The sequence below is a fragment of the Falco biarmicus genome, chromosome 1 (genome assembly GCF_023638135.1).
Source record: "Falco biarmicus isolate bFalBia1 chromosome 1, bFalBia1.pri, whole genome shotgun sequence".
Lineage (NCBI taxonomy): Eukaryota > Metazoa > Chordata > Aves > Falconiformes > Falconidae > Falco > Falco biarmicus.
In genome coordinates this window covers 18206358-18219764 of record NC_079288.1, presented here as the reverse complement: position 1 = coordinate 18219764, position 13407 = coordinate 18206358, and the positions used below count along the sequence as shown (strand labels likewise).

The 13407-nt window shown below is 59.7% G+C and overlaps 2 protein-coding genes across 2 annotated transcripts; one reads left to right on the top strand and one right to left on the bottom strand.

The window, feature by feature from the left end:
- Nucleotides 1–390: 390 nt before the first annotated feature.
- On the top strand, nucleotides 391–5300 carry LOC130150500 (aldehyde dehydrogenase family 3 member A2-like). Its single transcript, XM_056341524.1, has 11 exons — nucleotides 391–477; nucleotides 1148–1321; nucleotides 1504–1735; nucleotides 1837–1922; nucleotides 2011–2219; nucleotides 2378–2495; nucleotides 2613–2754; nucleotides 2952–3118; nucleotides 3744–3843; nucleotides 4548–4783; nucleotides 4929–5300. The coding sequence occupies exons 1-11, from the start codon at nucleotides 406–408 to the stop codon at nucleotides 4953–4955; spliced, it is 1563 nt and encodes a 520-aa protein (XP_056197499.1). The 5' UTR covers nucleotides 391–405; the 3' UTR covers nucleotides 4956–5300.
- Nucleotides 5301–5511: 211 nt separating this feature from the next.
- Nucleotides 5512–12765, bottom strand: LOC130150496 (multidrug and toxin extrusion protein 1-like). The gene is made up of 18 exons (XM_056341509.1): nucleotides 12555–12765; nucleotides 12048–12227; nucleotides 11855–11956; nucleotides 11603–11671; nucleotides 11175–11323; nucleotides 11021–11063; nucleotides 10847–10891; nucleotides 10375–10472; nucleotides 10080–10177; nucleotides 9444–9557; nucleotides 9252–9319; nucleotides 8877–8985; nucleotides 8617–8692; nucleotides 8469–8538; nucleotides 8009–8141; nucleotides 7540–7634; nucleotides 6890–7037; nucleotides 5512–6506 (listed from the first exon to the last, which is right to left on the bottom strand). The coding sequence occupies exons 1-18, from the start codon at nucleotides 12741–12743 to the stop codon at nucleotides 6274–6276; spliced, it is 2019 nt and encodes a 672-aa protein (XP_056197484.1). The 5' UTR covers nucleotides 12744–12765; the 3' UTR covers nucleotides 5512–6273.
- Between the last annotated feature and the right edge of the window lie 642 nt (nucleotides 12766–13407).

Below are 13407 nucleotides of genomic sequence, written 5' to 3'. Positions count from 1 at the left end.
GGCGGGGTGTGTGGCAAGGCAGTGCTGGGACCTGTGGAGGAGCTGGACTGTTTCTCCTCCTGTCCTGTGCAAATCCATCCCTGGTTGCTTCCCACCTGCAGGCGCTGCCAGCCTGGGGTTTGCTCAGATGCGGACAGTAGCAGGGGCTGCGTTTGTTGGCTCCCGACAGCTGCTGTGGCAGATTGAAAGTGCTCCCTCGGCCTCTGTGCCCAGTGTGGCCAAAGCCATGTGGTCTCTCACAATCCCACCTGGGTGGCTGAGTCACTGCCCTGGCTGAACACGGCGATCCAGGGCTTCTGTGTTCACAGCATGAGGATATATCTGGGTAAAGGGCGCCTTGTATCCAGCCAGAGCCCTGGACCCCAGCCAGCTGTCCTCTCGTGGGAGGAGAGAGCGCTCCGAGCCATGTCAGGGGAAGGGCTTGTGCCTGCTTGCACTTGCTGCAGGAGACTGGTGGAGAGAGGAGCTTCTCTGAAGGTAACACGCTCTTTTTCCTTCATTTTTTAATGAGTCATCTGCCTTCTTGGTCAGGACGGGGGCTGTGTCACGCAACTGCAGTGGCGAGCAGGGAAGAGTGGATTATGATGGTTGCAAGGGAACCTCAGTGTCTCGTTTGGTTGGGCAGGGACTGCAGGTAGATCTCTTGTCCTAGCTAAAAAAGCTGCTCCTGAGAAGCAGGGTGAAATCTCTGCAATGTTTCGTCATGTTCCTGCAAAGCCACGCGAGGGCTTGCAGTTACAGGGAGGATGGGTGCAGGCTGGCTCCAGACAGGCAGCTCTGCTTCCAGCCGGCTGCCCACCGAGGCCACGGTCATCCCCATGTTTCAGCTCCTTGGGAGCATCCCCATGAGTAGAGATGGAGAGGCTGGTGGGTTTAAGGGTATCCCCAAGCTGGGAGAAAGCACCCCCAGAACAGGATCTCTCAGCCATCCCCAGCGATGCTGGTTGCCAGGAGAGGTGCTCTCTGCTGGTGGATCCTGTGCAGGTGGGACGGGGGCACTGGATGCTGGTGCCTTGGGAGCAGGAGGGCACCCAAGGAGGAGAACATCTCCCAGCCTTGCTTTTGGTGGGCCATGCTGAGTGTTCCCAGGCCTGAGTGGCCCTTGGTGGCCCCGTAGTGAGCCTGGCCCGGTTGCTGTCCCCTGCAGCCCCGAGCAGCCATGGAGCGGATGCAGCAGGTCGTCGCCCGGGCCAGAGGCGCCTTCAACTCGGGCTGGTGCCGCTCGCTGGAGTTCCGGCTGCAGCAGCTGAAGGCCCTGGAGCGGATGGTGCGGGAGAAGGAGAAGGAGATCCTGGCAGCCATCAAGTCGGATCTGCACAAGGTGGGGGTCGGGGGGTGCTCCCTTGAGCCGCGCCTGGGCGGTGGGCGGCCCTGGGAGAGTCGGGCCCCCCGAGGGCCGCCTTGGCCGCTCCGGGTGGCTTTAGCCGATGGCCCCCGTGGTGCCGGGTGACTTGGCTGTGCCTCCCCTTGGCCATCCCCTCTCCAAGCTCCCTGTCGTTGCAGTGTGGGCACAATGCGTACAGCCACGAGATCCTGGGCGTGCTGGGGGAGCTGGCCCTGACCATGGACAAGCTGCCGTCCTGGGCAGCCCCTCGGCCTGTGAAGAAGAACCTGCTGACGATGCGGGACGAGGCTTACATCTGCCCCGAGCCGCTGGGGGTGGTGCTGATCATCGGGGCCTGGAACTACCCCTTTGTGCTGGTGATGCAGCCTCTGATCGGGGCCATCGCAGCAGGTGGGCACCCAGCGCAGCCCCTGTCCCCCGCGGGGCCCTGGGTGGGCGCTGCGGGAGGGGAGTGCGGGGGGCTCAGTGGCCACGCTGCCTTTGTCTTGCAGGCAATGCGGTGGTGGTGAAGCCCTCGGAGATCAGCGAGAACACGGCTCAGCTGTTGGCTGATCTTCTCCCCCAGTACCTTGACCGGGTGAGTGTGACCCTGTGTCGGTCCTTGGGTTTCTCTGTGCCACAGCGACACGCTGGGTTGGGGTGACCCTGATACCCTCGCCCCCCAGGAGCTGTACCCTGTGGTCACTGGGGGAGTACCTGAGACGACAGAGCTGCTGACCCAGAGGTTCGACCACATCCTCTACACTGGCAACTCCGCAGTGGGCAAGATCGTGATGGCAGCGGCCGCCAAGCACCTGACGCCCGTCACCCTGGAGCTGGGTGGGAAGAGCCCCTGCTACATCGACAAGGACTGTGACCTGGCCGTCGCCTGCAGGTCGGGCTGTTGGAGCCCTTGGCAGGGTCCCAGCAGTGGGGCAGGTGGAAGCCTCTGGGCCGTTGTTCCCGCAGTGTGGCGTCGCTCAGGCACGATGGGCCGGGCTGTGGGGTCTGGCAGGGACTGATCGTGGAGAAACCCTCTCCCTTTCCCTGCAGGCGCATAACGTGGGGGAAGTACATGAACTGCGGGCAAACGTGCATCGCCCCAGACTACATCCTGTGCGACCCGTCCATCCAGAGCAAGGTGGTGGAGAACATCAAGGCGACTCTGCAGGTGAGCTGAGCTCGTGCCGCGGGAGTTGTGCCCGTTACAGCCCAGGTCCGAGCTCCTGGGGCTGTGGCTGTTGTGAAGGGCTGCTGAGCGCTTTGGTTCTGCTGTGCCCTTTGGCAGGAGTTCTACGGGGAAGACGTGAAGTCATCTCCGGATTACGAAAGGATCATCAACAAGCGTCACTTCAGGAGGGTCCTGGGCCTGTTGGAAGGGCAGAAGATCGCTCACGGGGGAGAGGCTGACGAGGCCTCGTGCTTCATAGGTGCTTCTGGCAGCGGCTGGGGAGGGGAGGTGGAGGGTGGGACCTTCTGCTGCGGTAGCGGGTGCCTTGTGGGGGCTGCGTGTGTCTGCAGCTTGCCTGGAGTGCGTTGCACGCAGGCAGTGCTCAGGACGAGGTCCTGCGATGGACCATGTCTTCTGTCCTGCTCACGCCATCTCCCACCCTCATGTTTACCCCAGCACCAACTATTCTCACCGATGTTTCTCCGGAGTCCAAGGTGATGGAGGAGGAAATCTTTGGACCGGTCCTCCCCATTCTGACGGTGAGGAGCGTAGAGGAAGCCATTGAGTTCATCAACCGTCGGGAGAAGCCCCTTGCCCTGTATGTCTTCTCCAACAACAAGAAGGTGGGTCTGGGCTGTGCTGCCCCATGGAGCTGTGTCTGTGCCGTCTGATCCCAAAGGTGGCCGGTCCCAGGCTCGGCTGCCCGCAGGGTCCGTGTCAGCTCCTCTTTGTGTGCGAATCGCCACGTTTGGCTCAGGGGGGCCGTGAGTGTCCCCAGGGCTGCTGGGGGCTCCCAGGCTCCTGCTGAAGGACTCTGAGTGTTGCAGTTCCCTGTGTGCCTGCCCACACTTGTGGATGCTGGCTCCTTGTGCATCTCCTGCCTCCGCCTCAGGCTCTGTCGTGCCAGCTCAGGAATTTAGGTCAGGAATTTTCACTGACACATCAGCCCCAGGCAGTTTGGGTGGGAGGGCTGAGGAGCAGCCCAGGCTCTGGCTGTCCCACTGCCACCTCCCACCTGTCCCACTGAGATATGGAGCATTTCCATTTCCCGGCTGTCCCAGCTGGGCAGATCTTGTGCTTAAGTAACATAAGCCCAGCCTCCCTCAAGGAACAAGGCACAGCCTGTCCTTCCCCCCAATGTAGGGGGTTGCAAGCATCCCCCTGACACCCCCTTGCTCTGGTAAATGCCGTGGTGTTGGTGGCCCATCTTGATATCCTCTCTTCTGTGCCATCTCTCATTCTGGGTAGCTGATCAGACGGGTGATATCGGAGACCTCCAGCGGCGGTGTGACGGCCAACGACGTTATCATGCACTCTCTGGTTCCGGATCTGCCCTTTGGCGGTGTGGGTAATGAAGTTTTTCCACCCTGGGTGCAAAAGCAGCAGCCTCTGACCCAGGTCCTGTCATGCCTGTTTGGCACTTCAGAAACTTTCAGCCACATTTTCCCATTACTATTATTTTTACTGGTGGGTTCCTTTGCAAAAAGGCTCGTTTGTGGTTGGAGCAGTGTTGGTGCCAGTGGGAGAAGAACACCCTCTGGCACATCTGTCCTCAGCTCCAGTTCTCGTGTGCCAGGGTGTGAGATGAAGCTGCCTGGGGCCGAGCGGTTGGTTGAGTTTCCAGGTTGCTGTCAGGCTCATGGCTTTGTGGCAGAGACAATGTGGCTGAGGGCTGAGGTCCTGGGTGTTTCTGGTGGCAGGTTGCTGAATGTCCTCCTTATGTCCCACTGTTTGAAATAATAGACCCTGTTCCTCCTGTCCCGGACCCCAGTGTAAATTCTGCAGGAGAAGCAGGACTGCCCTGGGCAGGAGAGGACTGGTGCTGTTAACGTTTCAAGGCTGGGTGCACACCACCAGCCTAAGCACCAGTTCAAGGCAGTGAGCAGGTCCTCATTTCTGGGTAGTTGTTACAGCTGCTCTTCTCTTCTCTGCCTTTGGGTGTGGGAAGCACCACGACCAAGCTTTCCCCCTGTCCTGGGGGCTGCAAACCGGAATTTAAGAAAGGCAGCTGTCGCCATGCGCGGTGTGACCTGCCTGGGTTGTGTCCCTCAGGTAACAGCGGGATGGGAGCCTACCACGGCAAGCACAGCTTTGAGACCTTCTCCCACTGCCGTGCCTGCTTGATCAAGGACCTGAAGATGGAGGTTGTGAACAAACTCCGATACCCACCCAGCAGCCAGAAGAAGGTGGATTGGGCCAAGTTCTTCCTCCTGAAGCGGTTTAACAAGGGCCGAGCGGGACTGGTCATCTTGGCCCTGCTGGGGATTGTGGCAGCGGTGGTGGCAAAGGTGAGTTTTGGGTCCCTGCTGTCTGCATGAGTTGTGCTCCCCCCTCTGTCCCCTGAGCCCCCCCTGGTCCCAGCCTCCATTGCCCCATTGCCTCAGGCTCTGCTCCCTCCCCATGGGACTCAGCTTTGTTTCTGTGCCTCCCTAGCTGGTGTCCCCCTGGCGAGAAGGGTGACCGGCAGTATGCCAGACTTGTAACCCACCACTCGCTCCCTGCGGTCCTAGTGCTGAACTTCTTTCTGCTGGAATTTCATTTCTTCCAAGGCAGCCAATGCACTGAAAAGGTAAAAGCAAACAAAACGTACCTAAAGCAGGGAAGCCCCAAGCTGCAGGCTCCGGCTCGTGCTGAAACAGGGATTGATTCAGACCTACACCACTGGTCATGCTTCAGCAGCGAGTGGCAGCAGGTGGAAGGAGGCAGCACCTGCCCTGCTTTGCAAACAGGAGCGCATCTAAAAGCTCTTGGGAATGGGGGAATCGCTTGTCACAAGGGTATCAAAACAAAGCCAGTTGTTTCTGAGCCCGTTATCTATGTGATGCTCACACGATCCCCATAGAAAGCTGCCTCATGCCAGCGGTAAGCCTAACAAAATGTAGGTCTTACTGATGGGAACAGTCCAGGCTGATTGTCCCCAGCAGCCTGCCCAGAGCAGAGGGGAAGAGCCTCTAAGAACCTGCAGCATCCCATCCTTGACAGGACTCGCCACAAGATGGGTGATGTCTCATTGCAGAGGAAACCACCTTTAGTCATCCAAGGTGTGTAAAGGCTACCTGAGGTGAGAGCAGAGGCTTTCTGAGCCGTGGCCACACTGCCCCGAGGACTCGAGGGGTGCCAGCGACTGCTGTACTGCTGGTGCGCTGTGTTTGGGACTGCTGGGGGCAGCAACTCCCCCAGGAGTCCCAGGTCTGGGCAAGTCCTTGGTCAGCATGGCTGAGCCACCAGCCATCTCATCTGTAACTGAATTTCAATTTCTTATTGGTTTACTGGTAATCTTTTACCTCCAAACTCGTAACTGAAAGCTGACCTTGAGCCTTGCTGAATAAAACCTTTGGTTTGGTGTGAAGGCCACCTGGGGCAGGGCAGGACCTACATGCCCCCAGCTCCTGCAAGGGCTGCAGCCCCCCATGTCAGATGTTCCCCTGCTCCATCCCGAGCCCTGCACTCAGCCCCCAGCCAGAAGAGCCAGCCCAAGTCCAGCTGGGTTTATTCTTTATTTGGCATTTGTCAGGGAGCAGCGGTGTGAGCCAGGCTGTGCTCGGCTCCCTCAGCAGGCTGGAGGGGGCTCCCAGCACGCTTGGTGCGCACCAAGCCACCCGGAGCAGCGTGTTGGGTGTCGGAGCACCCTTCGAGTGATGGCTGAGCAGATGCTGCCGGGGGCCCTTTGGCTCCCGTGGGACAGGCGTGTGCTGGATGCTCTCGCTGGCCACTCTGTGCTCTGTAAGTCTGTCAGGGGGGCTTTCGCCCCCAAAGTCCCCAGAGTCCCTGGTGTGAGTCAGTGTTTGCTGGTCATCAGCTTTATGACAACACCAAGCACAAGTACTGCGACGGCTGCGGCTACCACCAGCCCACGCCGGATGATCAGCTCCTTGGTGGCCATGGTGGTGGCCGTGGCGGTGGCTGGAGGGGATGTGGCAGGCGTGGCTTCCTGGGGCTCCAGCTGGTACGTTGGTCCCTCCACCCTGGTGATGCCCGTGAGCGTGACGCCGTTCTGCGCATCCACTCCCGCTGCAAGGAGAACAGGGCAGCATTGCTGAGGGCTTCTGGGGGGATTGGGGGGGTTCGTGGCAGGGGTTGTCTGAGGTCTGAAGGCACATTACAAGCAGCCCAGAGTGTGGAGAGCTCCAGCCCTTGACAGAGCTTTGGTGGGACCCGGTGTCTGCAAGGTGAGAAGTGCCCAAGGTGCCCCAGCCCTCCAGGTCACCCCCTACCAGGCTCCGTCACCCTCCCCAGCCCACCCTTGTAAATACTGTTTTCCCAGTAACTGAGGGCATCGACAGCACTGCACTGCACCCCCATTTTGTGGGCTCATTCCCAGCCTATGTGGATCCTTGGGACCCTTCCTGGGCTCCAACCCCCCACCACACACAGTGCCCAGCTCCTGGCCATACCTACACACCCCCGCACCGCCGTGGCAGGGGGGTAAGCGTGGGGTGGTGGGGCTGGCCCCACACCCGAGGGAAGTGCCTTGCAGGAGGGTTCAGGGCCTGGGTTCAGCTGCTCCGGCGACATCTGGGTCACCCCTGCGCGGCGCTGAGCCTGGGGGAGGGAACGTGCTGGGGTTAGCCAGCGGTGCGTGGTGTAGGAAACCCCCACCGAGCAAAGCCAACGTGTGGCCTCTTGCAGGGTTCATCTGGCTAGAAATAGTGCTGTGCAGCTGAAAGATGCCTGAAATGAGAGGTGCTGGCTGGTGGAAACCCCGGAGCTGTTGGGGCACACAAAATGATGCTCAGGGTTGCAGGGTTGAGGTGGCCTCGGTCACCCCATCTGCTTTGTGCTTCATGTCCCCAGCCAAGGGTGGCGCAAGGTACAGAGGCAAACCTTGAGGCCATTGAGTGCATGTGTGGGAGGGAGCTGAATATAGGGATGTGGTCGTGGTCATGGGAGCGTTGGGTTTTGCTGGGGGCACTGGAGGACAGCCCTGGGCAGCACTGACATGTGGGATTGAGCCTGTGATGCTGCCTCATCCCTCTGCGATCCCAGCCAAGGCACTGAGGACCTTCCCACTGGCAGAGCGCGATGCTGTGGGTGCACAGGTTACCTCCTCGGCTGCCTTCTTCCAGTCCATGCGGCAGATGTAGGTGATGAAGCAGGTGCAGAGGATGGAGACACAGGCAAGCATGCTGAGCCACAGGCCTGCGGAGGGCATGCCGGCGTCAGCCAGGTGCCACCGGTGGAGCAAACCCAACCAAACCAGCATCTCGGGACAGTGAGGCAAAAAGGGGGTGTCACCGAGGTCAGCAAGGGCGTGGAGATGGGGTGGCTGTGGACACCTGCTGTGGGGATGCCCGACAGACCTGGCAGTGGTTGCTTTTTCCCAGTACAATTAAAAGCTCTCAGTAGCTGTGGGGACCATCCCAGTCCACCCCAGTGTGCCCAGTCCCCAGCCAAGGAGGAGGGCAGAGCCAGGCGGGAGGGTCATAGTTGAGCCATCAGTGGAGCTGGTGGGAGCCAGGTACCCAGGGGGGATTTGGGGGAGAATGCAGTGCTGCGTGCCCGGGGGTCGGTACCTATGACGCCGATCCTGGCCACGAAGAGCAGCACAGCTCCCAGGGGCAGGCCCACACCATAGTAGCTCACAGCATTGAGGATGGCACCGAATTTCTGCTTGCCTATGCCTCTGAGCACCCCGCTGCAGGCACCCTGCCGGGGAGAGGAGAGGGGCTGGGGCCAGGGCTGGGACCGCCACCTCGGCTGGATTCAGGGCTCTGCCACTGCCCAGGGGCTGGTTCACCAGCCTGGTGATGAACCAGCTCCCTGCCTCTGCCCGGTTAGCTCTGTGGTCCTGTGGGTCATCATCTTTTATGCACTTGGTGTTTTCTAAGGGGTAATTCCAGTTGCTGCGCAGGGTCCGGGTGCATGTGCTGGTGCTCACCCGCAGCCCAAGGGACCCTTGACCAACCAACCTGTGATGCTGCCACTCAGCACTGAGGTCCCCTACCGAAAATAGCAGCATCCCCAGGGACTTACACACATGGCTTCAAACAAGTGGAAGACAACGTAGACAGGCATGACCCAGGCCACCAAGTCAACAATCTCCCTGGGGACAGAGAAGAGCCAACCATTGCTTTTGGGAACTGACCGCCGTGCACCAAGGCCAGGAACTGGGAGCACTCACTTTTCGCTGGTGAAGATGTATCCCAACACATCCTTTGTGGTGGCCAAAATGGCCCCCACGGCTATGCAAAAACCCCCTGGAAAACAGAGCAAAGCACTGAGCCCAGTGATGGGGAGCTGGGGAGCAGCTGAAGGGAGAGAGCAGGGGGAGAAGAGGGAACACGGGTGTATGGCGTGGGCAGAGGGCTGCAAACGCTCCCTGCTCCTGCCCGGCCTGGAAGGAGCCCTGGCACAGGCGTCCCGGCACGTGCGCAGCCTGACCTGTGCAGAGCAGGCTGGTGGAGGAGGACCTCTTGGCCATCTCGGTGTCACCGGCGCCCAGCGCGTTGCCCACCTGCACACTGGCAGCCGTGCTGAGCCCCAGGGGGATCTGTAACCACAGGGCTGAGGTTCACGCGTGCATCTGGGTAACAGGACCAGCGCAGTGACAGCAGAATAACCACTCAGCAGAGGGGGGATGGGGTTTAGGACTTAATTTAAAACATCTCCATAGGAGGGAGGGATAGGCGGGAGCATGGAGAGGCTTAATTGCGGAGGGGGAAGACTGAGATTTGCTGGAGCTGATTTTTGCTGGGTGTCTGTCCCAGGACTGTCCCTAGGGAGCCCTGGGCTGAAATAATAACCCCCAGCCCTTACCATGAAAGCCACCACGGACACCTCGTAGATGATGGACTGGGCAGAGAGCTCTATGACACTCAGCAGGCCTGGGGGAGAGGAGCGGGTCAGTGCTGGGTGTAGGCACCTGCTGGAGAGCCGTTCTCTGCCCCTGCAGATGCTGCTCTGGGTCACACCCTGGCCACCTTCTTGCAGTTCCCTCTCTCCACTGACCTATCAAGAAGCTCCCGATTTCGTAGGTCCACCACTCGATGCAAATCATGAGCATGCTGGGGATGGCCAGGGAGATGAAGCTGTCCCACTCCAGCAGACACTCACTGGACCAGCCTGCAGAGAGGATGAGAAACATTACCTGATGGATGACCAGACTGGCCACATGTTACATCCTCGAGAGCACCCGAGACAGCTGGAGGTTCCTGCTTGCAAAGCCACCAGGGCAAAGCTCCTCAGCTCCGTAGGACCTCCAGCAGCAGAGTGCATCTCCATGCTCTGCTGATGCCGTCCTGTGGGCCACAGAGCAGTGCAACCTTCAGCTCATCCCTCCTGTAGCAGTCTAAGGACAACCTCGTGCCATCGGCTGTGCTCATCCGGCTTTGGGGCCGAACCCTACAAAGCCTCAGCAGAAAGTTTCATTTCTCCAGAATTAATGTTTACTGCCCGGCACGGTGCTCTGCCAATGCTCGCGCATGACGTGCTGCCACCGAAGCAGCACGGCATTCCCGGAGCGTACCGGGCTGAGGTTAATATTTCACCGTCAGGACTAACAGAATTCACTTGATGGAAGTGGTGGAAGATTTTTGAACACTCATGTAAAGCGGGAACCAGAGGGAGCTGGGGAGATGCCCTTACCTCCCCAGGTCTTCACGTGGAGTTTCTTGCCTGTAATGTACAGGAACAAGAAAATGGTTTGTGAATACTGAGCAGCAGTGTTGGCCCAGGCAGAGCCCCTGCAAAGGAAATGAGAAAGGTCATCAGCATCCTGCTCATGCTTCCCCAGCCTCGGGGTGCCAGAGCATAATGTCCTGCCCTGCCCCCATGAGCACCAGATGCTCCACCATGCCTGGTGGTGCTGACATCCCTGAGAAGTCCTTTGCCATTGCCACACGCTGTGTTTTCCCCTCTGTGAGATGCGGGTGTTACTCACGCGATGCCCAGGTGGAGCACGTAGAGGAAGATGCAGTTTGCAACCACGTTGACGATGTTGCCGACGATCCCACTCAGCACCAGCGGCCACATGATCATCTGTAAAGAGGAGGAGATGGGGGCTACGGTGCCTTCATAAAAGCTTCAGGAGAGAGGTGTGGAGGTCACCACCAGCCCCACGCTCAGCAGCTTTCCCAGCCAAGAAATAAGCTTCTGATGATGGCGCCTGCTTAGGAAATGAGTGTGCTGGAGGTAATTCCCTGACGTGGGGAAGTGGGAAGGGAGGTCTATTAGGCAGATGGATATAGCTGGCTGTGGGATGGGGTGAGCTCCAGGGTCAGAGCTGCTCTGGGGACACCCTGGTGGTGGTGGTGTCAAGCGTTGCCTGACCACCAGGAAGGGTGAGCATGAAAACCTTGGGTGCATGGTTGAAGGGAGCTGGGTCTCCTTGGGTGCGAGGGCTCAGGACCCACCTGGTTCTGCAGGTATCTTGTCTCCAGGTTATAGAGAAAAACTGCCTGAAAAGGAAATCGGTGGCTGAGATGAGGCCAGCACCGAGCAGGGGCTGAGCTGCTGTGGTGGAAAATAGGAGCAGGATGGCCAGTGGCTGTGTGTGGCCAGCATCCAGGGTGCCCACAGGGACTCACCGGGAGAGCAGGGACAAATGCCATCACGTAGCGTTGGGTTAACCTAGGCGGACACGAGAGGCATTGTTATGAGGGGCCATGGCCATAGCCACCCTCCTCACAGCCCCACCATGCTGGGGAGGGACGAGGTGTCCGGGCGATGGAGCCACCTGACCTGGAGACCTCGGGGTCCTGGCGGATGAGAAGCAGGAGCTGCTCAATGTTGATGAGGATGGCGCAGCAGGGGAAGCAGCAGAGCAAGATGATGAGGGTGGCGCGCTGGAGGATCACCCCCACACGCAGCAGGTTCTTGCTGCCGTAGGTCTGCAAGGCGGGAGGGTGGAGGTGAGCTCTGCTGCACTGGCAGCGTGCTGGTGCTGGGGGACAGGGACCCCACAGAGCATGGAGCAGCCCTGACAACCACCCGGGAAGGATGTGGCATTACAAGAGGAGCAGGGAGCTCCCTGTTAATGGCATTGCCGCTCAGGGACAAGCTTCCCCAGCTTGCAGGTGCAGCCAGGGCTCCATGCAGTGCCTGGGCAGCATCAGTCAATGCTGGAAAACCCCGTGTCTCTAGGACAAGCGCCAGCATCTCTTACCCACCTGTGATATCAAGGTGTCACACGCCGAAGACAAACCATAACCTACAGAGATGGCAGTAACATTTATAACCTGGAAACGGGAGTTAAAAAAAACAAAGAGTGAATGTGAGCATTTAAGACTTTCAGGTCGAGAGAGGAGCTAAAATGAAAAGCAGGAGTCTGAAATCTCTGTCCTTGTCCGCCTCTGTTCCCGTATCCTGTCCCAGTGTGGGAGCTGGTGCCCGGCGCTGGGGCAGCTCCCAGGAATGCTTACGGCAATGGCCAGCGTGACGGAGGCCAGCTCGACCTTGCCCAGGTGGCCACAGAATATAGAGCTGACGAGATGTATCAGGAAGATCAGCAGCTGGATGAGGATCTACATGCAAGGAAGAGGAGAGGCGAAGGTCAGTGATGGAGGTGAGCCATGCAGCCGTGCTGCGGGAGCACTCTCCTCCCCAGGTCCTTACCAGTGGCCCTGCCAGCACCAGCAGCTTCTTTGTGTCCTCCCAGAAGTTGTCCGGGAGCAGGCGCCAAAGCCAGCGGCGTTTCTTCCCACAGCTGCCGGGTGTGAAATCATGCTGGCCCACAGCCATCGCCTCGCTGAAGCCGTTCTCTTCAGGGAGGCTTGCCTGCTTCATGCTGCCGCTCTGCCAGGGCAATGAAACAACCTCCTTCCTCCGCACTCTGTTAAAGCCACCCTGCCAGGGTGAGCAATGTGTAACCACGGCAGGGTGAACTTCAGCCTGGGCCGGGTGAGCCAACCACATGCTCTGCGTGCCGGCAGCGGGGTTGGCGACGGGAAGCGCAGGCAGCGGGGCAGGGCAGGGCAGGGAGCTGGGCAGCCCAGGGAGGGTCCCGTGCGCCACTGCGGGCAGGGCAGAGGAGCCCAAAGGTGCAGTGCAAGGCACTTGCTGCCTGCCCTGAGCCACTATAGGGGCTGAGCATTCCCAAATCGCTCCTGCAAGCCCTCATACCTCTGTCCTGCTTCGCCGCAGCTCCGCCGGCCGGTGGGCTGGAGGGTTGTCCTCCTCTTCCAGCAGCGATGGAGGATTCCTGGGTCCGTGTGCCGTCCCCGGTGAGCTGCCGCCGGCAGTGGCAGGGCTGCTGGCCCTCTCGGCCCCTCTCATCTCGGCTTGGTGGTGGCCAAGACAAGCCGGCCCCATTGGCTCCAGCTGTCGGACTTGCACAGCATGACAGCATCAGGTTTCACTGGCACGGCTCCCCCAGGCCAAATATAGTGTCCTGCCTTGGCCCACACTGGGTGGGGAGGCCGAGGGGAGCTGCCGCCAGGGCACAGCCCCTCTCCTACAGAGCAGGGGGTGGGCTGGGGTAGCCCGTGGGGTAGAGCAAAGTGGGCTTCATGCTCTCCCCAGGCTCCCATCCCAAAACTACTGGGGTTCTGAGCAGGGCAGAGTCTGCCACATCCTCCCCACATCTGGGCAGAGGCTGCTGAGGTCAGGTTCGATGGCTGTTTCAAGCTTCGTTGTATCACATCTTTGCATTCCCAGCCTACAGGCAACCAGCACTGCATGCCAGGAGAGTTGTGGGGCGACAGGGAGATGCGGTGCACCGGCTGTACCTGGTATTTACCGCCCATGGCTGAACATGTGCCACACTGTCACCTAACTGCAGGTAAGAGCCTGGGACAAGTCCTGAGGGCAGGTAGCGCGGGGGTATTTGCATTAAGACATACGGCAGTTACGTGATCGCTCTGCGGGGCTGTGCACCACACTACCCTGTCATGTGGGAAGCAATGGAGATGCACAACCCCTGCTTTGGTACCCAAAGGGAAGCTCTGTGAGCCCAGCTAAGGCAAACCCCTGGCTG

Coding starts and splice junctions, on each gene's coding strand:
- LOC130150496 (XM_056341509.1), bottom strand. CDS start 12,743: ATGGGGCCGGCTTGTCTTGGCCACCACCAAGCCGAGATGAGAGGGGCC. Junction 11,324..11,602: donor GTGACACCTTGATATCACAG/GTGGGTAAGAGA, acceptor CCCGCCTTGCAG/ACCTACGGCAGCAAGAACCT. Junction 7,635..8,008: donor GGCCAGGATCGGCGTCATAG/GTACCGACCCCC, acceptor TGCCCTCCGCAG/GCCTGTGGCTCAGCATGCTT.
- LOC130150500 (XM_056341524.1), top strand. CDS start 406: ATGTCAGGGGAAGGGCTTGTGCCTGCTTGCACTTGCTGCAGGAGACTG. Junction 1,322..1,503: donor TCAAGTCGGATCTGCACAAG/GTGGGGGTCGGG, acceptor CTGTCGTTGCAG/TGTGGGCACAATGCGTACAG. Junction 1,736..1,836: donor GATCGGGGCCATCGCAGCAG/GTGGGCACCCAG, acceptor TTTGTCTTGCAG/GCAATGCGGTGGTGGTGAAG.